This window comes from Copadichromis virginalis, linkage group LG8 (genome assembly GCF_057382275.1).
Source record: "Copadichromis virginalis isolate Kocher_CV1m ecotype Utaka linkage group LG8, C_Virginalis_male_GT1.1, whole genome shotgun sequence".
Classification (NCBI taxonomy): domain Eukaryota; kingdom Metazoa; phylum Chordata; class Actinopteri; order Cichliformes; family Cichlidae; genus Copadichromis; species Copadichromis virginalis.
Genome location: NC_140625.1, coordinates 29,302,456 through 29,328,418, shown reverse-complemented (window position 1 = coordinate 29,328,418; position 25,963 = coordinate 29,302,456). Strand labels below are relative to the sequence as shown.

Here is a 25,963-nt window from a genome sequence, read left to right as displayed (position 1 = left end):
ATGGGCAAAAGTATTGATATCAGGATGGTGATTCTTATGTGTATGTCATTTGGCATTTTGTGCAAATGTAGGCTGATAATAAATACATGATATCATTTCATTCATTTCAAAGGTTTATTTGCATGACGCACAAACACACAATTGAAAGGTACAAATGTGCATGACACGAATTCAAACGTGGTGCAGATGTGTGTCACAGGCTGATCTGGCTGTAGGCTGTGGCACTTGGCCAGAGGTGGCGCTGGTTGACTCGACTCCATGTTAGTGCACAAAGTAAACTGCTCGCTGTAGTTGTGAAGCAAAAACGCTGAATTCGGAGAAATAAACCGTGCGAGGGGAACGATAACGACGACAAGAGTCTCCCGATCGTTTACTCTTGCTGTCCTGTGGACAACATCGGCGTGGTGTTACTTGTTTGCTGTTTTCGCGATCGCGTCGCGCATGAGGATATCACCAGGTAAACTCGCCACATTTTTAAACATTTTGTTGTTCAACAGCATCAAGACTGACGGAGTGTGTTTGAGACAACCTCACAAGTGTCACAGATGACACATTTGGCTTTTTTTTGCTGGTTTGTCGGTAGCAGCTCCTGAAACGCAAGACTGCCACACATCTGTTCGACCAACGCCAGTTGATCTAAACGCCAGTTGATCTGGAACACCGGCTCTGATAATACAGTCACGTGGAGAAGAATGTAATCGGCATGTGTTTGTGCGGTGTTCGGTTCTGCCGAGGCCCAGCTTCTCTCAGACGAACCTGCAGTTTATTCTGGAGACGAGACAAATGAAAACAGCATGAAGGAGGTGGATTATTATCGGGAGCAGGGCGGAGAAAGTCTGGATTTAGAAGAAAAACCTGATATTAAAACCCTCGGAGTCCAGCCGGAGCAGGACGAGAATGTAAACCAAACCTCTGGTAAGAATAATCAGATTTCATTGCTGTTAATCGCTGCATCGCGTTATGGCAAACGATTACCCTCATCGGCGAAGTCAAATTTTCTTGCTCCTCTATTGTCGACATTACGGTGCTGCTGATGCAGAAACACAATGAAAGCAGTCATTTTTTTTAATATTATTTACAAAAATAACTTTACTTTAGACCAGTACAGGTTTGGACACATATAATACATTATAATTAATAATTTTACACATCATAATAAAATATCAAACATTTTAATGCTGTCTGAAGAAAAGGTCACACAAAATTAAGATAAGATAAGATAAGATGAGATAAGACTTTATTGATCCCACGGCGGGGAAATCTTTGTGTTACCTCATCTCAGGTACAGATAGCAGAAGGAAAATACCAAAAATACAAATAAAATATGAACAAATATAAAATAAGTAAGATAATACACTATATACAACGATAGCATACACAGTATGTGATTATGGATATGGTTGTGGAAATATGCAAGAGAAGTGGATTTGAAGTTGTCCACACATTTATCCACAGTTACTGCCATATAATACTGCTATATATTAAAAACAAAATTATTTTGTAAAAACAAAATAAAGGCACAGCCAGCAAATAATCAGTCTATTGTGTTTAAATTACCACATTGTTATATTATTTTTGAACTGTAATTTCAGAAAATCCTTAATATGTTTCTGTAATTTTTAATTTAATTAAATTTTTAAAAATTGATTAATGTTCAAGTTTAGCACGTGTCAGTCCATGGTAACTGTAAAATGTGATATTTCATGATATAATTTTCCACAATCATTACTTCAGTTCTTTGAGAGGTGACACAAAGATTCTACTGGATTCCTTCTCAGGTACACCCCAGTCTACATATGGTAAATGGCGTCTCTGCAAACTGTACAGTGTTAGAAAACAAAATAAAATGCACTCAAATTACATTGTCATAGTGTATGCTATGGAAAAAGCATTTGCCCCTTATTTTATTTTATTTTTTTGTATATTTGTCACATTTACACGTACAAAAACAAGGGAAAAAATATCCAAACCTACCTGGCCCTGTGTGAAAAGTGTAAAAAATCATGAATTAACTGATTAATCACATTTTTTTGAAAGCTGAGTTCAATTTCAGTGGCCACACTGAGGCCTGATTATTGCCTGTTAAATCAAGTTCCCTTACATCTAGCATAAAACTCAAGCTCAAGAGCACTTGAGCAGTGATCCAAAACACATCAGTATTGTACGTCCATCTCCGAATGGCTCAAAGAAGCAAAACAAAACGGAGCCTCTGCAGTGGTCTGGTCAAAGTCCAGGCTCAAATCTGACTAAGATGCTTTTGCCAAAGGTTGCACAATAAGGTTAGGGGACAATTGTTTTTTCATATATAACAAATCAGGAATTCACACACTTGGTATAGAAAGTACAACAACGATATCGCTCTTTGATAGCCTAGCTTGAATTTCTATCATAGCGAGAAGCTCACTAACCCATTTACATGAAACATAACAGGAAGAACTACACAATCACAATAAGTTAGGGCTGCAAGAATCCAGCCTTTCCGAGACCACACAAACACCTTTTCTTTGGAAATTTGGTGATATTGAGTGCCAGTCTGATACCTATCCATGCATCTACTGTATTCTTGGGAACGTCAAGACATTCCAAAGCGAGCCGAGAGATGTAATCTCTCCAGCGTGTCCTGGGCCTACTCCAGCGTCTCCACCTGAGAGAACATGTCGGGCACGCCTCACCTGACTTTGATGAATCATATTTAATGTTTTTCATTCTGAGCATTCTGGACTGATCATTAAAGAGATGCTGTGCTACTTCTGTATTTCCTTCAACAACTGTGACATCAGGCCTATAAACACGTTTTTCTGTAGGACCACCGTAAATGCATTACAAGGCTCTTTTCTCCATATTTTAAAATATGTTAATATTTCTTATTTTGTCTTTTTTCTTTTTAGATAATGGGACAGCTCTGTGCTGATGTAGAATTCATATAAACATCACACAATTTACCTACATGTTTCATTGTTTCCTGCAGATATCCCACAGCTGTTGGTTATTAAAAAAGAAGAAGTTTCACCTGAATGGATCCAAACTCTGGAGCAGCAATACCCAAACCTCCACATAAAAGAAGAGCAGGAGGAAACCTGGAGCACTCAGGAGGAAAAGCCACCTAATGGGCTCCTCATCACTGGCGTTCCTGTGAAGAGTGAAGATGGTGATGATGATGATTTGAAACCTCAGTTGTCAGAGCTGCATCAAAGGCAAAGTTTTAAAAAAGAGGTTAAAGTTGAAGTTAAAAAAGAGGAAGAGGATGAGCCTCCAATCAGCAGCTCAGCTAATCACATAAAAACAGAAACAGGTGGAGCACCAGTAACGACCACAAACTCAGATCCACGCAGAGATTCAGAGCCTAATACTGATAAACAAGCTTCAGCTGCTTTTGAGGCAGAAGTCAGTGTTGATGGGAACAACAGTGATGATGATGCTACTGATGCTGATGATGAATGGCAGGAACCTTTGTCCAATTGTCGACCTAAAACTAAAGACAGAGACAGTAATCAGAAGGAGTCAGATTCAAATCCTGCTAAAACATCCTTCAGCTGCTCCGAGTGCGGTAAAGACTTTCTCTCCAAGCAGTCTCTTCAGAGTCACGTGACAAGTCATTCAGGAAGAACACCTTCCAGCCATCTGCTTAATAAGAAATGCTCCAGGGTGAAGCAGAAAGCAGATTCAAAGATGAGCGTAGGCAAAGCAGAGAAACGATACGTCTGCAATGACTGTGGACACAGATTCAGACATCGCTTTAATCTTAAAAGACACATGAGAGTTCACACAGGAGAGAAGCCTTTTAGTTGTGACATTTGTGGTAGAAGATTTAAACAACAGTGCAGTCTCAAAAGACACACCAGACGCCACAAAGGGGAGAAATCATTTAATTGCAATGTTTGTGATAAAAGATTTAATGTAAAGGATGATCTTAGGCAGCACATGAAATGCCACACAGGAGAGAAACCGTTTGGCTGTCAGCTTTGTGGAAAAACCTACAGAGCTCAATGTGGGCTTAAGAGGCATATGATAGTCCACTCAGGAGAGAGACCGTTCCACTGTGATATTTGTGGTAAAACATTTAATGAAAAGAAGTCGCTTAGTAAACATGGAATAATTCACACAGGAGAGAAACCATTCGGTTGTGATGTTTGTGGTAAAAAATTTAGACATCAGTGTAACGTCAAAACACATAGGAGAATCCACACTGGAGAGAAACCATTTGGTTGCAATAAGTGTGAACGGAAATTTAACCAAAGCGTACTTCTTAAGAAACACATGAAAGTTCACACCGAGGAGAGTTCTTTATGAGGGGCTGGTTAGCTGGCTCGAGAAAACCAAAACTCCTGTTTGGAGGTGGCGGGGTGTAGATATGTAAAAGTAACTGATATCATAACATTGAGCTTCTTCGTTAGCCCAGGCTTAGATGAAAAGGTGGTGTTTGACATGTTATCTCATCCTTCTTTCATATAAAATCAACCAATTGAGCACTACCTGCCTGCTTAAATCAGAGACTTCAGGTATAAAATCAATATTCTTGTGAACAGTTAAGTTAATACACTGCTTAAGTCTTAAGTCACATATATACAATTGGAGCTGGGTATCGATGATTTCTACAATCCTCGATTCGATTCACTTCAATTTTGAGTCAGAGTGTCAGAAATATTATAATTCTGATCATTTATCAGTACTGACGCTTGTGAGACTTCATCAGAGGTGTAAGCCTCAGAGCAGATGCCTTTGTGTCAAAGTAACTGACAATGAAACACAGAAAAACACAAAGGAGATTTTCCTGGCCTAGCTTTTTATAGCAGATAACCTTAAAAATATTCTGCAGTGGATCAAAAACTGAAGAAAACCATGAATCAACAACTACTACATTACCTGATGCTGCTGAACTGAAGCAGAGCAAAGTTACAGAGGTTTAATTAGAGACACAGCGTTTTGCAATTTAGCAAAAGTTTAAATGTCTTCAGTACTGAACAGCAGAAATTAGACTGTCATGTCGGAGGTCCTTAAAAAAAAACCCTTACCGCCTGGCAGCATTGTACACAACAGTAGACTGGTGCTTAATAAGCAAGCAAATAATGCAGAAAACAAAGATTTTAGATGGGAAGCTGTTCTTGAAGTACACTGAGAGAGAAAGAGCTGTGCAGGAAGTGTGATTTGTATCATGGTAGAAGCAAAACAGCAAAAGTAAGAGGGAATTCATGACTATGTTTATCAAACGTGAAGCGTAGTTTTGATCTTCTTTTGCTTTTGAATTTTGGTTGGCGAGTGACACTTGAATTTCAGCCTCGATGGTGTGTCTGTGTACATGCCATCGAGTGAACGATGCATCTTTGTGCAGAATCCGTTTACCTGCTCACATTTACTTTTTTAGCTGTTTGGCGGTTGTTGAAATAGTTTTGTGAGCGTTAACCTGAGATTCTGGCTAAAATTGATTTGAATCGGAAAATTGACTCCTCCTCCTAGCCCCCCTGCTCCAACAGGCTGCAGAGAACGGGGGTGTGAGAAGACTCCAAACCTTCCTCCGCCTACTCATATGTAGTGTGATGCATGTGTGTTCTAAGGTGCATTTAAAACCCAGGAGGGCATGGAGCTACCTGCCAGAGAGCAGCAGGTAAGCGCACAGCCCCTCCTGATAGCCCTCAATGTCTACGTGTATTTAACCTTGAGAGGTGGGCAACGACGCCAGGGGTGGGGTGTACACCCTGATGGTCTTTTGGATTCTGTGTAGCGGCACACTCCCAAGATCCTATATGTATGTGTTATGAGAGTGTGAGTAATGTGAATGTCTAAGTTGTGGGATAAAATTGAGGCACAGGCAGCCAGAAGGGGACGGGGGGGATGCCTCCCCTGCACCCTGGTGACATACCCCTACTCCAAGGCCCTGCATGTGTGGGTGGTTGTGGTGGAGCGGGAAGAGGGAGGCAGCTGGAGATGGGGAGAGAAGGAAGGGAGGGGCAAGTGACCCCAATAGACGCCCAGGCTGAAATCTTCCTCCACCTCTCCTGTATCTCCCCCTCCTGCAGAGTGAGTTCCTGAAGAGAGGAGAGCTCCTGCAAGATGTAACAGCCTACATATCTTAATATCAAGACTAATGTAATCTAATAGATAATTTCTATATTGGTTAGAATTAAGATTATTTTTATTTTTCCAGTTCATGAGGACTGTTTTCTTGGCTATGCATAGGGCAGTGAAAACCATATGGGCGATATTCTTTTCTGAAGTGACATTATCTAAGCGGCCCAACAAACACACTAAGGGGGAAGTTGGAATGTTACATTTCAGACACTTCGATAAGTCTTCACATATCTCGCGCCAAAACTTCTGAACTGGTGGACAGAACCAAAGAGCGTGGATATAATTGTCCGGTGAATTGGTTTGGCAGTGTGAGCAGTTGTTGGTAGACGTAAAGCCCATCTTGAACATCCGATGACCTGTATAGTGCACTCTATGTAATATTTTGTATTGAATTAATTGAAGACTGGGATTTCTAATTAGATGAAAGGTTTTTAAGCAAATCTGAGACCAGAAGTTTAGGTCTAAGTTAACTGATAAATCCGCTTCCCATTTTGCAATAGGAAGGGATATTGATTCATCCGTTTTAGAAAGCATTCTGTATATTTTGGATAGTAATTTGGGGGGTTTTAAGAGTAAGAAATTGAACCACACTTGGTGGTGTTTGTAGTTCAACTTGACCCGGTTTAAATTTCTTTTTTACTATGGATTTAATTTGTTGATATTCTAAAAATCTTTTCTTGTTGATCCCATATTGTGTAACTAGTCCGTCAAATGAAATAAATTATGTTCCTTCTAGTATATGTTCTAAGTATTTGATTCCTTTACCACTCCAATCTGGAAAGTTTATCATATTATTGTTTTGTAATATGTCAGGGTTGTTTCAGATAGGTGTACGTTTGCATGGGATTAATGAAGACGCCGTCAACTTCAGAAACTCCCACCATGCTGTCAGAGAAGAGCTGATGTTGATGCTTTTGAAGCATTCATGTCGTTGGATGTTTGAGCTGATAAATGGTAGGTCTGAGATCTCTAGATTATTGCAAAGTGCTTGTTCTACATCTAGCCAAGGTTCATCTAAGAGGGTATGTTTTAGCCATCCTGAGATAAACTGAAGCCTGTTGGCTAAAAAGTAGTGCTGAAAGTTAGGCAGTTCTAGTCCTCCTTTATCCTTGGTCTTTTGTAGTGTTTTTAAGCTTATACGTGGGGGTTTATTTTTCCAAAGGAATTTGCACATATACGAATTTAGAGATCTGAACCAATCTTGTGGCGGTTTAGTTGGGATCATTGAGAATAAATAATTTATTTTTGGTAAGACCATCATTTTTATAGCAGCAACCCTTCCCATGGGTAAACATTTCCATCTAGTCAGATCACCTTCTACCTTCTTTAAAAGTGGGATATGGTTTAATTTAGTTAGATCTGCAAGCTTGGGAGAAACATTAATACCTAAATATTTTATATTTAGAGCAATTAATTGGGAGGACTGTAGATTTTGACCAGTTAATTGAGTAATCTGATATTCTTAAAAAAAGAGTTTATCAATTCAATCACCCCAGAGATATTGGTTTGTGAGTTTTGGAGAAAGAGTAACACATCATCCGCATAAAGGCTGATTTTATGTTCCGCGTTCTTGCATTTTATGCCCTTAATTACTGAATTCTGTCTAATTGCTGCTGCTAGTGGTTCAATAAAAATTGCAAACAGTGAAGGGGAGAGTGGGCATCCCTGCCTGGTGCCCCTCAGGAGAGAGAAGCTGGAGGATGTCTGGTCATTTGTTCTGACACAAGCTGTTGGGGAGTTATAAAATATTTTTAACCAGTTAATGAAAGAGGATCCAAAACCAAATTTGTGTAAAGTTGTTAACAGAAATTTCCAGTTAACTCTGTCAAATGCTTTTTCTGCGTCTAAAGAGAATATTGTAGTTTCAAGGTTTTTACTGTATGAGTAGTCTATCAAATTAAGTAATCTACGTGTATTTGTTGATGAGTGCCTACCTTTTATGAAACCAGTTTGGTCAGGATGAATTAAGAGGGGGGTTATTTTCTCCAGTCTCTTTGAGAGAGCTTTGCAGATTATTTTAAGGTCTACATTTATAAGGGATATTGGACGATAGCTTGAGGGATATACAGGGTCTTTGCCTGGTTTTAGCAGGAGATTAATATTTGCAGAAATAAATAATAAAAAAATAATCCAGACGACAGTAGGAGTGATGAACATGTGAGAAAAAACTATATTCCTTACTGGTGGGGTGAAGGGAGCGCCATGCATCGCAAAGACCAAAGTCGCTCATATACTGTTTGATTATATTTGTGGACTGCCAATTACGCTGAGTTCCTGCTGTGTTGAGCCTATCCATGTCTTCATTTAGTCCCAGGTTGAGGTCGCCTCCAAGAACAAGTGTGCCATCTAAGTGTTCAGAGAGTGCACTGAAAAAACCGTGAAAGAATGAGGGATCATCAACATTTGGACCATATACACTTGCAATACATAGCTTTTTATCAAGTATAGATAGTTTAATGATTAAGAATCTGCCCTCTGGAAATATAACTGTATCGAGTACTGTGAAATTAATATTTTTATGTTTTAAAATTGCTACTCCCCTTTGTCTAGAATTATAACAAGCTGAGAACACATTACGAAACTCAGATGTTTTAAGTTCATTCGAACCTCGACTTCAGGCGTGATGCCAGAAAACCGAGGAAAAGTAATAAATGGTGTAGATTACTTAAAGGCTTTGCTTGCTTTGAACAGTAGATGTTAATTGTCTCGGTTTTTATAATCGTCTTTGGCTGTTGTTAGTTTTTCTGCTCATTTGTGTTTTTGTAGTTTTTCCTCTGTTCTCATGTGTTTGTGTTTATTTGTATTTATGTGAGATTATTCCTGGGCCCTATTTCAGGAAGCCAGTTTAGTGGAAAAACTGAGTAAGTATACCCTGAGTTAACGAAAACTCTGGGTTTTCGGTTTCACAAAGCGAGTTCAGCTGAAGCCTGAGTGAGTCACTATGACGACACACGCCGTGAAGCTAACCTGCCCCCTAGCAGGTTTACTACAACTAACCCTGACTGTCTCCGCCCCTTTGTCGGAAACCTGACAGTAGGAAGTGTCAGACATGGCGTGTCCCTTCCTTGAAGAGCCAGTAGATCGTGAAGCCCAAATTCTCCGCAGAGCTCTCCGCTGGGAGAGAGTGATCAGAGCGCGTTTGGACATTTTATCATTTCCTGATGATTGTCTGTGCGAACGTTACCGTTTCTCAGCACAATCTATAAGTTATTTGGATAACATCCTCAGGCCATATATTACGCATGTGACACATCGCGGACATGCTCTCAGTTCTGTACATATTATTTGTATCGCACTTCGGTTTTTTGCAAACGGGAGCTTTCTGTATAATATTGGTGACGCTGAGCACGTTTCCAAGGCTACCGTCTGTCGGGTAGTCAGGAATGTTACAGTTGCACTGAAACGTCTCCTGTACTCGTCTGTGGTGTTCCCCGGTCATAGACCCACAAGATTTATCAAAGAGGGATGCCACAAAATTGCAGGTATCAGGATGACCAAAACTTAATTTATGATGTGGTGATACTTGGACTACTACTTAAATTGCACATTTATTTTCAGGATTCCCAGGCGTGTATAGATGGCACTCACATTCCAATCATTGCTCCTTTAGTAAATGAAGGAGACTATGTGAACAGGAAGTCTTTCCACAGCATTAATGTACAGGTACATAGTTCCCTGTAGCATTTCAAACTAACAAATTATTTCATCATAGTAATGGATGCTAATTTGTGTTCTCTGCACTGTGAAGATCATATGTGATGCTGCCAACATTATCACAAATGTGGAAGCCAAGTGGCCAGGCTCTGTCCATGACTCACAAATATTCCGTGAATGTACACTGAGCACAAAATTTGGTGAGTTGAAAATACTTTAAAATATATAAAGACCAATTGCTTCAGGGACATTTGAACTGAAGTGTATCCTTCTGTCTTAGGAGAGTTCACTGGCTACTTGCTTGGTGATAGGGGGTATCCATGTTTACCCTATTTGCTTACCCCTTACCCTGACCCTGAACCGGGCCCACAGCAGCGATATAATCTGGCTAATTGCAGGACAAGAGCCAGAGTTGAAATGACTATCGGAATGCTTAAGGCCCGGTTCCAGTGCCTGCAAAGACTCAGGGTCACCCCAGAAAGGGCATGTGACATTATTGTGGCATGTGTGATTCTTCACAACATTGCCACAATTAGAGGAGAACACTGTCCTTCTGAACCAAACAGCAGTGATCCAAACCATGAACATCCTGACCCTCCCACGGACATACAAGATGGAAGAGCAGTCAGAGACACCATATGTCACAATCATTTCTTTTGACCCATCACCTCAACATGTTGAAAGAAGAATAAACAGATTTTTTGTTCAACTGGCTTTATTGGTCGCCTGTATTTCCTGTACACAAAGTATTAAAAGATGTAAACCTCATAAAGTGTCTCTGTTGCTTCCTCCTCTGTAACAGCTGTCAATGTTTCTTCATTATTTTCCTGTAGTAAAGAAATTAACAACATTGCTGTTCTACTGTACACTCATATAATCTGTGGAGTATTACTCACAACTGCATGTTGGTCTGGCTCAACAGGAGGCTGCACCAGATGCAGTACACCATCACCATCAACTGATAGAATATGAGGTTTATACAGGTCACTTATAACTTACAAGGGACCAAATGGCAATTAACAAACATACCAAGCACCTTACACTTCATTGTCATTATGCTCTCAAAGACAACCAAGACTGAGGGAAGGCAAAATCAGTAGGAAAATAACTTCACTACAAAATAATCCATTATGGTAAAGAGTTTATCAAATGAATGAGTAGCACTGCAAAGGTGACTGTGAAGAAAGGATGTATGCACATCATGTATTATTTTGAATTTACCCCTTATGTAGGCACTTGTGTCTTGCGGGGTTATTGACTCAGAGGATGTCCCCGCAGAGATGCCTTCGGCCACAGGGCGCCCACTGTTTTGGCTGAGGGCCAACTGCTCAGCCTCTGTGAGTGGTGGTGGTGGAGGACCCCCACCTGTTTTTCGGGCCTCCGCTTTTTTTCTGTTGGCTATAACGGGCCACATTTGAGCATACAGAGTAAGCAAATATGTACTTGTAATGTGCTCAGATAATTTCAATAAGTGCTTACAGAAAGAAAATTAATGTAGCCTCTAACTGCAATTGATTTACATGGGACAAACAGACCAAGCACTATGGCTCATAATACAATTACACCTTACCTGTTTGGACTATATTTTTATATTTCATTTTTACTTGCTGCCAGGAACGTTTGGGGCCTGTTGGGTTGCACCTGCGCTCACATCACGTCACAAAATAAAATGTATAAAATAACAAATAAAATAACATATGATAAAATAACGTGTTAAATGGGTGGAAATCCCTAGATCAATGTTTAAATTAACACTCACGCATTGACTCTGTCGGCTATGTTTTGCCATGCATGCTCCCTTTCTTTCGCAGCTGTGGCTGTGTTACTTTTTTCCGCGGAATTTGCGTGTTATCGGCATATGCTGCCATCAGAATTTCGGCCTCAAGCGCTGTGAAATACACTGACCGCGCCTTCTTTCCCTCCGTCTCCATGGTGACTCGCTTAATCTGTGCTCCGCTTATCAGGGCTTTATGTATCCTCGTCCGCGCGCTTCACTTGGGGTTAAAGCAACTCCGCGTTGACTGAACTAATTGTTATCAGCCTTTCTGAAACGGAATATTCCGAGTTGGACAGTTCGGGGTTACTCAACCGTGAGTGTCGTTTTTCACTCTGAGTTTTCCAAACCGGCTTCCTGAAACAGGGCCCAGGTCTCCATTTCTGTTTGCTTCCTGTTTTATTTTGAAGTTTAGCTCCTTGTGTTTTCTCTCTGTGTGTTCACTTCCTTTGTTTATTCTTTCCCCCTGATGCTGTTTGTCTGGAGTTCACGTGCACATTTACTTTTTATTGCCTTTTTATCACAGCGTGAAGGTTAATAACATTTTTTATAACAGCTTGTTTGTAGATTATCTGACTTTAGGTCTGCTGTAATCTGAGATGGGTTCATTTATTTGCTAGGCCGAGCGAGGCCTGTGAGCTGCTTCATGCCAAAGTAAAGAATGATGTGTGGATGTTGTCTTGGGCATGTGGAGGACAGACACTGAGTCAGCAGTGGAGAATGATGGGAAAAAATGTCTGCTAGTCGGTGCAAACCAGGTCTCTGGGTTTCACTGTGCTCTGGAGTTTAGACATTTTTGGTTATATGTTTGAATTTGAGCTTCTTTGGGGTTTTTCCTGCGTCTCCAGTGTTCAAGGTTTACACTTTTCTGTTTATTGTATTTTTAGGCTCATGTTTATTTGTTCCCTTTTAAATTCCAGTATGCTGTGGATCCCTGGGAATACTGAGTTTTGCTTTGTGTTTAATCGCTCAGTTTTGTAAGTTATCCTCTCTTTATTCTTCCTGTATCGTCAGTGTTTCGTGGTCAGCGGTAGTTTCTGGTCTCTGTGCCTCTATTATATTCTATTACGTTCCCAGTGCCCAGCAAACTACAAACTAAAAACTATGCTGTGTAAAATAAAGACTGAATGCAGTGACTTCCAAATCTCACAAATCCATATTTTTATTCACAAAAGAACCCAACAAAATACATCAAATGTTTGACCTGAGATGAAAAACATTCGCTCAGTTTGGCTTTTATGGCAGCAGCACATCTCAAAAAGGCTGCGAGAGGGACTCAAAATAAACAGCTGGAGGAAGTTTTTCATGACTAATTACAGCAACAGGTCAACAACATGACTGGAATAAAAAAACATTTCTCAAGTAAAGGTTCACCAGTCTGCATAAAACAACAAGAAACATCTAAAAGTTGTGGAACAGTTTCAGAATAACTATCAATGTAAAACTGAAGACTTTGCCAATCTAAACATCACCACCACCTATCATCAAAAGATTCAGAGGATCTGGAGAATTAATATTGGATCGCTCTGATCATGACAATAAGACCCATCCTTCTCTTTTTTGTTGTTGCTCTGTTGTTATTTACATTTTATAAAGTGATCCAATTGTAAATATGCACATGCTGACATATTTACAACGGCAATGTACCACCTACCATTTTCACTCTACTTAAACAATAAAAAAAGTTATATGTAACAAGATCAAACATCAGTAAAAATGCATGCTAATGCAAAAAAAAATAAAAATACAAAAAATATGAAACAAATATACAAAAATATGTATTCAATTCAAATCTGGCCACCATCAGCTGCAAAGCGGTTGCCTTGCACAGCAGCACACCACACCCAGCGCTGCTGCCACGCTCTGAAAGCTCTGCGGAAGTCCTCTTCTCCCAGTGAATCCAGTACTATCAGTGACGCATGCTGGAGCTCTTCCACTGTGTCAAAAAAATGTCCCCTCAACTTGGCGTTGATTTTGGGGAAGAGGAAGAAGTCGCAGGGGGCCAAATCTGGTGAGTGCTGTGGGTGAAGAATGAGATTTGTGTCGGTGTAGCAGAAATAATGGCACTCTTTCAGTGCGTCGTGGGCGGGTGTGTCGTCGTGATGGAGCAGCCAGTCGCCTTTCTGCCACAGTTCAGGTCGTTTGGCCTCGATGTTCTTCCTGAGACGCGTCATAACGCTGAGGTAGAACGGAGCATCAACCGCCTGACCGTCGGGAACAACTTCCCGATGCACCACCCCGTGAATGTCAAAGAAGACGATGAGCTTGACCTTGAACTGGCTCCTTGTCGGATTCACCCTCCTTGCTTTTCCAGGCTTGCAGCCGTACACCCAGCTTTCATCGCCAGTTATGATCCGGGACATGAACGTTGGGTCATCTCGCGTCTGTTGACGGAGATCCTCGCAGGCTCGTAAACGATACTGCTTCAGCTCGGGAGTGAGTAGCCTGGGCACAAGCTTGTTAGCCACTTGGTGCAGGTTCAAAGTGGACGTCAGGATCGCCTGGACCGTTCCGAATGACACGTTGAGAATGGCAGAAATCTCCCTCAGAGAGATCCGGAAATCCTGGCGCACAAGTTGATCGATTTCTCGGATGTGCTTGGGAGTTGTGCTCGTGCTGGGTCGCCCTGACCTGATTTCATCATCGACGGATGTTCTGCCATTTTTGAAACGCAAATACCAATCCTTGCATCTTGATCGGCTCATTGCTTTGCTGCCGTAAACTTCCTGAAGCATTTGGAAGGTTTTCTTCACAGATATCTTGGTTTTCACGCAGAATTTGATTTTTTCTCTCTGTTCAAATTTGAGGCGTTGCAATGCATTGCGGGACGCAACACTGAATATTGGCATCGGAAAGGTTCTGGGAGCTGTTGCACGTGTGTCATCCTCCTGCAGTCCATCCTGGCCAATGCAGCGTTCCTGGAAGAAGTCCGAGTCTTCAATCGGGCTCCGTTCATGGGAAACCTCTTCTTTAATATCAAACAGATGATGGACACCTGCAAGGTACACACAGATGGATGAGCATATTTTAAAAAAGCCAAAATGCTGGGTGTATGGGGACACTGGTTTCCAGTATCCTGCAGAATGGACTCTAACCTAAAGCCCATCTCACAGAGTTACATCATCCAATCGAATCACAGCCAACTAAGTTAAAACGAAGAGAAACTAAAATAAAACAAATCAAATTAGTGAGGTGACTGTATTCAATGGATTTCATCACTTGTTCTTAAATCTCGCCCTAAAAATACCCTCCATATTTTAATAACATTACTGAAGTGAAACTAACAAAGCCACAACAGAAGCAGACAAAATATAAAACCTGATTCCTCACAGAGAAAAAATGTTGGTGCAGTTTCATAGTTCAATTTAATTTGTTTGTTACCTGAGCTGCAGGTCTGAGTCTCCTCCTCGTCCTTGTATTCATTTTTAACATGATGAAACAGTGAGTGCACTTTCTCTTCATTTTCACTCTTCACCGCAGCAGCAGCGAGCGGGAAATCAGTGATGTCAGCTTCCTCCTCCTCTTCCTTCTTTATGCTGAGGAGCTGTGAGACTTGCTGCTCCATATCAGGGCTCCAGTCATCTGGTTCTTCTTTGATTGGTAACAGCTGCTGAATATCTGAAAGGTACAAGCATCACAAATGTATGAGCAACAATGCAATGAGAAACAAAATTAAATTCTTCCGTGTGGCCCTGAAACACAATCAAAGTTTCTTTACTCATTAGGAAAATGAGTTCTCGCCGTTAGTTATCGTTTCGTACACTGACTGGAGCTTCAAACTGGACGTTTCTGTCATTAGCAAAGCCGCCTGCATGATGTTTCTTTGGTAAACACCAAGATACAGGACAAGATCACGTGTATGCTGATGGTTTGCATCACTTCATCTCAGCAACTATTAAAAATAAAATGTTTCTACTTTGTTTTAAAAAGAAGCCTTCAGAACAATATAAATGTTAAGGTTATTTCTGAACTTGGTAAGTTTTTTGGAAGAAAGGTTAGGTTAGGTCAGGAATAGATGATGATGAAAGCAGTGATAGAATTAAAAGAATCACTTTGTACATTTGTAATAAGAATGACTTAGTTTAGCGAACATCTAAGTGCTAAAAAGCAGGCAGCCAGGACTTACCCATGGTTGAAGACATCTTTCCTCTCGTCCTGCGGTTCAGACTGACTTCTGGTGACTTCTCAGGTTTTTAACCTCTCCTGATGCCTCAGAGTCGTTGACCCACCCATTCACCCTTTTGGGTTTGTTGGGTCAAGGTGTGAAATGCTCCGAGTCGTCTGGGATGCCCTGCAGGTATCTGATAAGAGGGGCAGGGTCCAGCTTCCTGGAACAATAACAGTTACTCCAGCATAACTGTCGTTACTTCTTTCACTCGTCTTTCACACCACAGCCGTGAACTGAAGGTGAACACTTAAATGTTAATGTAATCACTGGAACAAAGGTTCTTCTGCTAAAGATGCTGTTGAATCCATTTGTATCAGTGTCCTAGTTTCCAAATCTGCAGGGGGTTGAACGTAACTGGACATTACATTGAATGTAAATATTTCCTGTCCACTATAACTAGTCCAAGTACTAATGTGATTAAATCATTTACACAAAAGCAATATTTCATTTCCTCAGCTACGTGTTAATGTGAGCAGGAAGTTGTTTTAGACAACAGAATGAATGAAAACTCACCATCGTCTGTTGATCGACAGGTCAACCTTAAAAACCACCAACCTCTTGTAGTGCCTGATGTCACATGTGCTGATTAGAGCTTCTAAAAACATAATTGAATTAATCTGTTAAATAATTTTGAGAATTTGGGTCTACACTGTGCTGAAATGAGGCAACTGGACTTGAGTTTCTGAAGCCTTTCAACTCAGATCTCAAAGGCTCTACAGCTGGTGCAGGGCGGCAGTTAATCATCTGATTGGATCGTTGAGAGTCGTTGATTCTCTCATTTTGCCTTTGTGTTAAATTCTGACGCACCCAACAGCAGTGGGAGACATTAAAGGCACATGAGTGAAAGTTTATCAGGCCATAATGGTCCAGTTGTTGTGCTCTGATGTGTTTCTACATTCAGGTGCAGATGGAGTTTTGGGTCCTGACCTCAGCTGCTGGTTTTCCTTTGTTGCCAAGTCAAGTTTACTTTCAAGCACATTAAAAGAAACAGCACCCGTTAACCAAACCGTCCACAGTTAGACGAGTAAAAGACATTTAGGAAGATTTTAAAAGTGTCCAATGTTGTCCTGATGTGAAAGGCAGTTTGTTTCACACACTCAACAATGATCCTTCACCCTCAGTCAACAGGAAGCAACAAATCTGAGTAGCTGAAATGGGTTTATTTAATCATTAAGGAAAATGTGGTATCATTTTAATGTATATCAATCAAGTACATTTTACGCACCACTGTTTACAATCTTTACACACCACAAATACACAGAAGATTTACATGTACATACATTAAATTAGTTAAAGTCAGCAGTCACAGTATTTTAATGCACAGCATCTGCAGACCTTGGTGATCTAGTGAAAAGATCAGACAGGTAAGAAAGTGCTAAACTGTGCAACCCTTAAAAGAATCAGTAAAATAATTTCTGAAGCTGATTGGCAGCCAGTGCAGGAGATATGTGGTCTTGCTTCCATGTTCCAGATAATAACTGTGTTTTTTGAACCATCTATAGTTGAGTGAACAGTGACAGACTCACACCTGAAGAAAGACTGTTGAAATAGTCGAGTCCAGATGAACTTAAGCCACTGACACCTCTCAGAACATTTCTGAAACACAGAAATGGCGTGTATGTGCGTCACGAGTCTGTAAGACTTCGTGTAAACTTGCATGTTTTCTGTGTTTGAGATGGGAAGAGATGGATCAAATCAAATCAAATCAAATCACTTTTATTGTCACATCACATGTGCAGGCACACTGGCACAGCACATGCGAGTGAAATTCTTGTGTGCGAGCCCCACAAGCAACAGAGATGTGCAAACACAACAACACAAACGAGCAAAATACAAGAATGGCCAACCTGAAACTAATAAATATATGTACAATATATAATAGTGTATGCATTTCTGGATGTGTATACTAAATATTTTCCTACGTGTGTGTGTGTGTGTGTGTGTGTGTGTGTGTGTGTGTGTGTATACACATTTTTACAAATTAAATAGTAAAAAAAAAATAAATAAATAAAAAAAAAAAAAAATAATAATAATAATAATAAAATATACAGAGTTGAATATGTGCAAAACAAGTGGCATTACTGTACAGTATGGAGTGCATAATGTTAAAGTTCCAGTAGTGAAGCTGAGGTGTCTATGACGTGTTCAGCAGTCTGATGGCCTGGTGGAAGAAGCTGTCTCTCAGTCTGCTGGTACGGGACCGGATGCTGCAGAACCTCCTTCCTGATGGAAGCAGTCTGAACAGTTTATGGCTGGGGTGACTGGAGTCCTTGATGATCCTCCCCGCTTTCCTCAGGCAGCGCTTCCTGTAGATGTCTTGGAGGGAGGGAAGCTCACCTCCAATTATCCGTTCAGAGCACCGCACTACTCGCTGGAGAGCTTTGCAGTTGTAGGCGGTGCTGTTGCCATACCAGGTGGTGATGCATCCAGTGAGGATGCTCTCAATGGCACAGTGATAGAAGGTCCTGAGGATGCGGGGGCTCATGCCGAATCTTTTCAGTCTCCTGAGAAAGAAGAGGCGCTGCTGCGCCTTCTTCACTGTTTTGTTTGTGTGTACTGACCACGTAAGATCCTCAGCCAGATGTACTCCAAGGAACCGGAAGCTGCTCACTCTCTCCACAGCAGCGCCGTTGATGGTGATGGGGGTGTGTACTTCTCTGCACCTCCGGAAGTCCACTATAAACTCCTTTGTCTTTGCGACGTTGAGGGTGAGATGGTTGTCTTGACACCAGTGGGTCAGGGCGCTGACCTCCTCCCTGTAAGCCGTCTCATCACTGTTGGTGATAAGACCCACCACTGTAGTGTCGTCCGCAAACTTCACAATGATGTTGGAGTTGTTAGTGGCTGTGCAGTCGTAGGTGTAGAGTGAGTACAGGAGAGGGCTCAGTACACACCCCTGTGGAGCACCAGTGTTCAGTGTGACGGGGGATGAGGTAATGCTGCCCAGTCTGACCACCTGGCGTCTGTCAGACAGGAAGCTAAGGATCCAGCTGCAGAGGGAGCTGCTCAGTCCTAGATCCTGCAGTTTCCTGTCCAGCTTCGAGGGAACAATGGTATTGAATGCTGAGCTGTAATCTACAAACAGCATCCTCACATACGTGTCTCTCTTCTCCAGGTGTGACAGGGCAGTGTGTAGTGTCAGGGCTATGGCATCATCAGTGGACCTGTTGTGGCGGTATGCGAACTGTAGAGGGTCCAGTGAGTCGGGTAGTGCAGAGCAGATGAAGTCCCTGACCAGCTTCTCGAAGCATTTGCTTACGATGGGGGTCAGGGCTACAGGTCGCCAGTCGTTCAATGAGGAGATGGTGGAGGATTTGGGTACAGGGACGATGGTGGCCATTTTGAAGCAGGCTGGGACTACAGACAGAGAGAGGGAAAGGTTGAAGATGTGTGTGAACACTCCAGCCAGCTGAGCCGCACATTACTTGAGGACGCGGCCGGGAATCCCGTCCGGACCAGTAGCTTTGCGCGCGTTCACCTTCCTGAAGCACTTCCGCACATCCTCCTCAGACACAGTGTGCGCACTGACGTCATCCATGGAGTTTGAAAACTGAAGGCTCTGCCTCTCATTCTACTTTTAAATACTCTAGGAACACAGTAAACCTGCAGTGTGAGAGTGAAGTCCTCTAATGGGGTGATATGGTACTACAAGGTCATTAAGATAAGCCAGCTAATTTTTCACGTGTCTGAGCGAACACACAAACTCCCTGAGCGTCCCTTGGACCACTGTGAGCAACAGCAGACGTGTGCACTGTGGTCACGCCAGCATCGAATCCATCCAAGTTACATGGTTTATTAAAATAATCAAATTACAGCATTTATGTTAGACTATTTTTAATTAACTGCTTTAGCCCACTTACAATGAAAATTAAAAAAAAAAAAAAACCTTGTTCATGACCTGTGTAGCATGTTAACACTATTGGAAGGAAAAATAACATGAACTCCAATTTTGAAAACACAACTTTATTTATTTTTTTCTTTTTTTTCTATAAAGCTCTGACTTATATTATGAGTCTGTGGTCTGGGAGAGAGTCTGTAACTCTCTGTCTGCAAAATACAGTAAATAATGACCAATGTTGGGCAATTAATTATATAGTTACTTCTTCAAAAAAGTAACTGATTTATGCAAACAACATTTTTTGCAGCTGTTTACCTAAAAATGCAGCCAAGGCGTTTTTTTTAAATAAACATTTCAAACTATTTACAGAACAATCAGCTGTTCTGCATCAAATCTGATGCCACACAAATTATTTGTGCCGCTCCAAAAAATAATTTCTGTCCACTATGAGATAAAGGAGAACAGCAGCCTGATACCTGCAGGCCTGACAACAGGAGATGTATCACTCCTGTAACACCTGTAGCATTCAGTAGTCGCCTCATTGTTCTGACACACACAATAAAACTATTGACTACACTACACACTAACTACACACTAACTAGAGGGGACTTAGAGGGAACATTGCTTGTATGTGAGGAGCAGGATTTTGAATTCTGGATTTAACAGGAAGCCAATGAAGGGAAGACAGTGGCGTGACTGCACGGACTGAACTGCGAGATAATCTGCGCATGCGTCGCTCGTTCCAAGTTTCTTTTGGAAAAAAGGATCAAATACGCAGCGGGCACCATGAACACAGTGGAATATCTTCAACAACAGAACCACGAAAGTCTTCTTTCTGAGAAAAACCCGGAAATGAAATTCCACGCAGTCCTTCAACAGGACAAAGAAGGTGTAAACCAAACTGCTGGTGAGAATAATCAGATTTAACGTGGAGAGTTTATCGGACAGGAAACGGCTGCTTAGCGGCTGGTAGCTCGTTTTAGGGGGTCGATGAACTGTTCACGTAGGAACGGAGCTTCCTTTTATGTCTTAACCTGAAGACGTTCACAAATGCAGTCAAGCGACTTTGGTAATGATAGTTGTTGTTAATAGTTATTAATGACATTTACGGATTAAAAAGAGCGAAAGTCAGTGGGGGGTTCGGTGTTGCACCCGGACTGTTTAAAGGGTGCACACAAGTGTAGTTCAAGGCAGCGTTTGTGCTTTAATTACTTAAATAATAATGCTGAACTGGGGCAGGCGTGGTTAGTGTGATGGATAACAGCTGTGCCAGCCAGCCTTCCCTGGCTCTGTCCCCTGAACCCACTGCTCCATCCCTCCTCTGCAGCTGAGCCACAAACCACATCCCACTGCAGAGACAAACCCTGTATCCCATAAGCTGACTTTTTTCAACATCTCTATATGCAGCTCCAAATTCTATGTCTATTTATGTGGACGTTTTAAATCTGAGAACAAAACACAATTAATAGCTTTACTCCAAACCATGATTTACCTTTACAGATGTGATATTTTAGTCCAAAGCTAAACGTAGCTGTGTGTTATGTTTTTGATTTGATTTGAACATCTTGGCTGACGGAAGGATTAGCTCTAAATATTTACTTGTTGAGCTGTAGAAATGTAAGTCATACCACAACAGCTAACCACATGCTTCCAGCCTAATTATTACTTCTTAATAGGAAAACTGCAATACTGTTATCAGTTTGCTGATGATGATGTTCTCTCTTACTTTCCCGAAATACATTTTTGAAACATTTATACTTTTGGTTATAAGCAGCATCCACTGCCTCTAATATTTATTCCAGTATTTGTAAAACTGCATGTTTCTTAATAGCTTAATTTCCACCATGTGTGTCTCATGCACCCATGGCTTCATGATGTAGTGGTTTGGCTGTCATGTGAAAGATCCCCATCTTGAGGCTGGAAGGAGACAAACCTTAGAGCACCAACTAGTGTGCTCTTAGTACTTTTACCAAACCCAGATAAACTGCAAACTCCACTGTGGAGACCCTTCGGGAAATAAAGGAGTAGCAGAAAAAAAAAGAATGTCCTTTTAAATCGAGGAGCAAAAAGTTAGTTTCCTTTAAAATAGTTCAGTTAATTACACAACTGTCCATGTCTGTGTGTTTCAGTATTGCCACCTGATGTCCAGAAGGTTTTGGTGATTAAAGAAGAAATTCCCTTTGACTGGAGCTTCGGTGTGGACCATCGGCACCAGGAGATCCTCCAAATAAAGGAGGAACAGGAAGAACTCCTGACCAGTGTGGGGGGAGAGCAGCTTAACGGGTCGGAGGAAGCTGATAACACCAGGTTCTCATTCGCTGTTGCCACTGTGAAGACTGAAAATGATGATGATGAGAAAACTCAGACTTCAGATCTCCACCAGAACCAACATGACTACAACAGAGAGACTAATCGGATAAAAGCAGAAACTGATGGAGAGGACTATCCAGGAGCAGAACCAGCTGGAAACCCAAATCTAAAGATTTGTGCAGAGCTGAAAGCAAATGGAAACGCTTCTGATTCTTCTGAAACTGACATCAGTGACGGCGATGATGATTGGCAGGAACCTTTATCCTCTCCTGGACCTGAAACAAAAACCAGCGATGGAGATCAGAAGGAGACGCCTGTGCCTCACTTTCCTAACAGTGTTAACACTGAAAGGTTTACGCAGCAGCCTTACATAAGACTCTACCCACAAAAGAAGCCGTTCAGCTGTGATATTTGTGGTAAAAAGTTCACTCGCAAAATGCACGTTAAAACACACATGAGGACCCACACGGGAGAAAGACCCTTTGGTTGTGACGTCTGTGGTGAGAGGTTTGCACAGGAGGGGAACTTGCGGAGTCACCTGAGAGTGCACACGGGGGAGAAACCATTCAGCTGCGACGTCTGCGGTAAAAAGTATAGACAGCAGGGTGTTCTGAGGACACACATGAGAACTCACACAGGGGAAAAACCGTTTGGGTGTAAGTTTTGTGGAAAGCAATTTAGCCAACAGACTCATCTCAAGGCACACATCAGAATCCACACTGGAGAGAAACCTTATCAGTGTAACTTCTGTGCCAGCAGCTTCAGCCAGAAGAAGCATTTTGATGAGCACACCAGACGGCACACTGGAGAAAAACCGTTCGGGTGCGATTTTTGTGGAAAACGGTTCTACCGGCAGGAGTATCTGAAGAGTCACGTTACGATCCACACAGGAGAGAGACCGTTTGGCTGTGATGTTTGTGGAAAAACCTTCAATCGAAAGACACGATTTAAGGCTCACATGACGCTTCACAAGTGTTAGAAGCTGCATTATTTCAGGGTTCATTGTGAATGATACATTACCCAAGTGCCTTGGTAAGGACCACACAGAGTTTTTAAATATTTTAAGTTTTTTAAATGCCTTCAATCTGATTTTGATGAGTCCTACAAATGTATTGAATTGTCAAGTCAGCTTTTAAGAAGTTGCTTTGCAGAAACTGCAGTTAATGGAGTGTTGTTTAAAAAGTGTTTTGGCAGTAAATCTGAATCAAGCTTCTGTTAATGTTGCTTTCATGAGAAAGTACATGTATAAATCAGAGATTTGCTTTACAAAAGTAAATGAAAGCCCTTTGTACCGTCTGGAGTCATGTACAGCTGTGTCCATAAATATTTGGATAGTAGAAGATGTCTTTGTACTCCAGCACAGTGGATTTTAAATCAATCGATATGCGATTGGAGGTTGACTTTCACCTTTAATTCAAGAGGTTTTACAAAAAAACGTTCAAGAATCATCACCATTTTATACTTGTGCCCTATTTTCAGAGGCTCAAAACTGGACAACTTAACATAAATGTAATTCTAAGTATTGTTTTTAATACTCGGATGAAAATCCTTCTCAGTTGAATTTGTTGAAATATGAAGAAACACTGAATGCAACAATTAATTGTCTTACATTGATTTATTTTATATATATATATTTGAAGTCTTTTACTTGCCTGCGTGCAATAAATAAGGAATTAAGAAAGAAAAAAACAAGTCTTTGTGTGTCTGTTTTTACACCGAAAAGTACTTCAGAGTGCTCAGGATGTGCTCTCAGTGAGTATGCCCCTCCTTGGGTTGGTTGGGTTTGTGTTTAGTCAACCAAGCTGGGCTGTGGAGGTCAAATGTGCTCAGGTACAATATTTGATATTTAATTGTCAAAGTCAAGCACATACCTTGCTTTTATCAGCTTCATTGTATTTGAAGCTTGAGTGGAATGCAACTGATTAGAAATAACATCTGACTGAAATTAATTTGGAAATTTCATTTCACTGTGTGGAGGAAATCTTTGCTGAGGAGCCATTAAGATATGTAAATGAAAGCAATTTATCTTCTTTTCTCATGAATGGCAGTATTTATTTTCAATGAAAATAAGTACAATGATAAAAAAATATATCCAGAAAAGGAACTAATTTCTGCAAGGAGTCAGTGAGGTGGTTCACCATCTGACTGGGATGCCTCCTAGGTGAGCGCTTCAGGCACATCCCACTGGAGGATGCCAGCTGAGGGACTCTCCCAGCTGGCTTGGGAACACCTCGGTGTCCCCCAGATGAACTGGAGGAGGTCTGAGCATCACTGCTAAGGCTGCTACCCCCATGACCCTGACATGGGTAAAGGGAGAAAAAATAGATGCATGGAATTTGCAAGGCCTACCCAGTAAAATATTGATTTTGAACAATTCCTAAGTTAAATAGACGTCCTCTTAGTCCACCAAACTGTAGCTATCAATGTGCCGTATATCAGAAGATGCCTTTCTGAAAACAATGAGGATAAATATCATAAATATAGATGTGTCTATTTTGTACTGTTGTGAAATCTTTTGGTAAATAAAACCAGAAATAAAAGGAAGTGACAGAAAAGGTGTTGTTTCCAGCCACTGTGTGTGTACATGGTGAATGGAGAAATAAGGACCGTTACCTTTACAGCAAACAGTGAAGTAAGAGTTTCTCAGATTTTCAAATGAGATATTTTATGTAAAGAACAGCATATACACTATTTTTCTTTCTCTGCTTTTGGATGATAAATTAATTCAAAAACGGAAAACGTCAGAGGACAGCCACACCCCTCTTATTCATGGTAGGATACATTTGAATTGGTACGAGTAGTACTAGTGCTTTTCTTTTAGCAGGCCAGCAGAGGGCGACATCTGCCTGAACAACAGGGGAGGTTGTGGCTTCCAATAAAACATATATGGAGAAAAGAACTGATTAGTCGGATTAATAAAAAAAGAAGTCACGTTTTGATCAGTGTTAATCAGTGGATAATGTTTATGGAAATAATGGAGACTGATACAGCACACAAATTAAAATTAGTGACAGAAATATCACATCGGCCTGATTTTACTGTAAGGGATGAATGGAAAGAGTAAGAACTGTTTGGATCACAGATGCCCAAGTTGTTTCAGCTGTTGAGTTAAAAGTATGTAAATCCTCATTAGTTGGGCTACTAATTAGAACTAATAAAAATAAATGGCAAGATTGGAAAGAATAAATGGGAAATAAATACCTTAGATAGGGCCTATTTTAATATATTATTTTAAACTCTTAATTAAAACCCCGAAGCTTTAATAGCTGTATCATTGCTAAAAATAAAACGATCTGTCTGTTCCTGAAGACGTTCACAAATGCAATCAAGCGACTTCCTTTTAATCCTGTTAATTCAAACTTCTACCAGGAATAACATTTTTGTATTGAGTGACTAAAATTTTGAACGTGTCTATAAAAACTGAAAAATTTCACAAATGCTGCAAACAACATGATTGTAAATATGTAATTTGTTCATAGCTAAACATTTAACATTTGTGATCTTTTTTAACTTAAAAATTAATACAACTAAAAAACACAATAAAAATGAATTTAACTATTATTTTACAGTATTTATAATATTAGAATTTATTTTGTTTCTTTATTATTTATTTAATATATAATTTTTTTTACAATACTTATTTTTCTAGTAATATGATATATTTAAAACATATATTTATCTTTTAATATTTGCCTTTGACATGTACGTTTGTGTGGTGTAACTGTTTACTGCTGCTGCTGCAAGGCCTGTAGTTACTATGGTGACGGAGAATAAAGGTGTCCGTGCCGATGCCTGCTCAAAAACCAGCGGAGACGGCAACAAATCGTTTAACAAAAGGATTCAGGAGAGTGGATTCCCTGTTGGAATCTGCATCCCGCTCTTATATAATACATCCACGGATGTAGAAGCAGGACAGAAAATGAAGCCAGCGCTTCTTTAACTGTGAGCGGAGGTGATCGGTCCTGCGCAGGCCTGGTTCATCTCAAATGAGCCTCCAGTTTATTTTAAAGAACAGAACAAATGCGGACACTATGAACGAAGAGGAATATTGTCAGCAGCACGACACTGAAAGTGTTCGTTTTAAAGACAACCCGGACAGTAAACCGCTGGGAGTCCATCAGCAGCTGGATGTAAAGCAGACAGATGGTAAGGA

At 40.9% G+C, this 25,963-nt stretch overlaps 1 protein-coding gene across 1 annotated transcript in view; it reads left to right on the top strand.

The window, feature by feature from the left end:
* The first annotated feature begins 215 nt into the window (after window positions 1-215).
* LOC146703680 (uncharacterized) overlaps window positions 216-25,963 on the top strand; it is a 32,492-nt gene continuing 6,744 nt past the window's right edge. Inside the window, exons 1-9 of the mRNA XM_085467181.1 lie at window positions 216-915; window positions 2,969-4,279; window positions 13,302-13,505; window positions 13,809-13,861; window positions 14,389-14,496; window positions 20,248-20,407; window positions 21,630-22,784; window positions 24,056-24,069; window positions 25,770-25,956. Coding sequence (XP_085323307.1) covers window positions 795-915; window positions 2,969-4,279; window positions 13,302-13,505; window positions 13,809-13,861; window positions 14,389-14,496; window positions 20,248-20,407; window positions 21,630-22,784; window positions 24,056-24,069; window positions 25,770-25,956 — 3,313 coding nt within the window. The 5' untranslated portion in view covers window positions 216-794. The remainder of the gene's footprint in view (window positions 916-2,968; window positions 4,280-13,301; window positions 13,506-13,808; window positions 13,862-14,388; window positions 14,497-20,247; window positions 20,408-21,629; window positions 22,785-24,055; window positions 24,070-25,769; window positions 25,957-25,963) is intronic.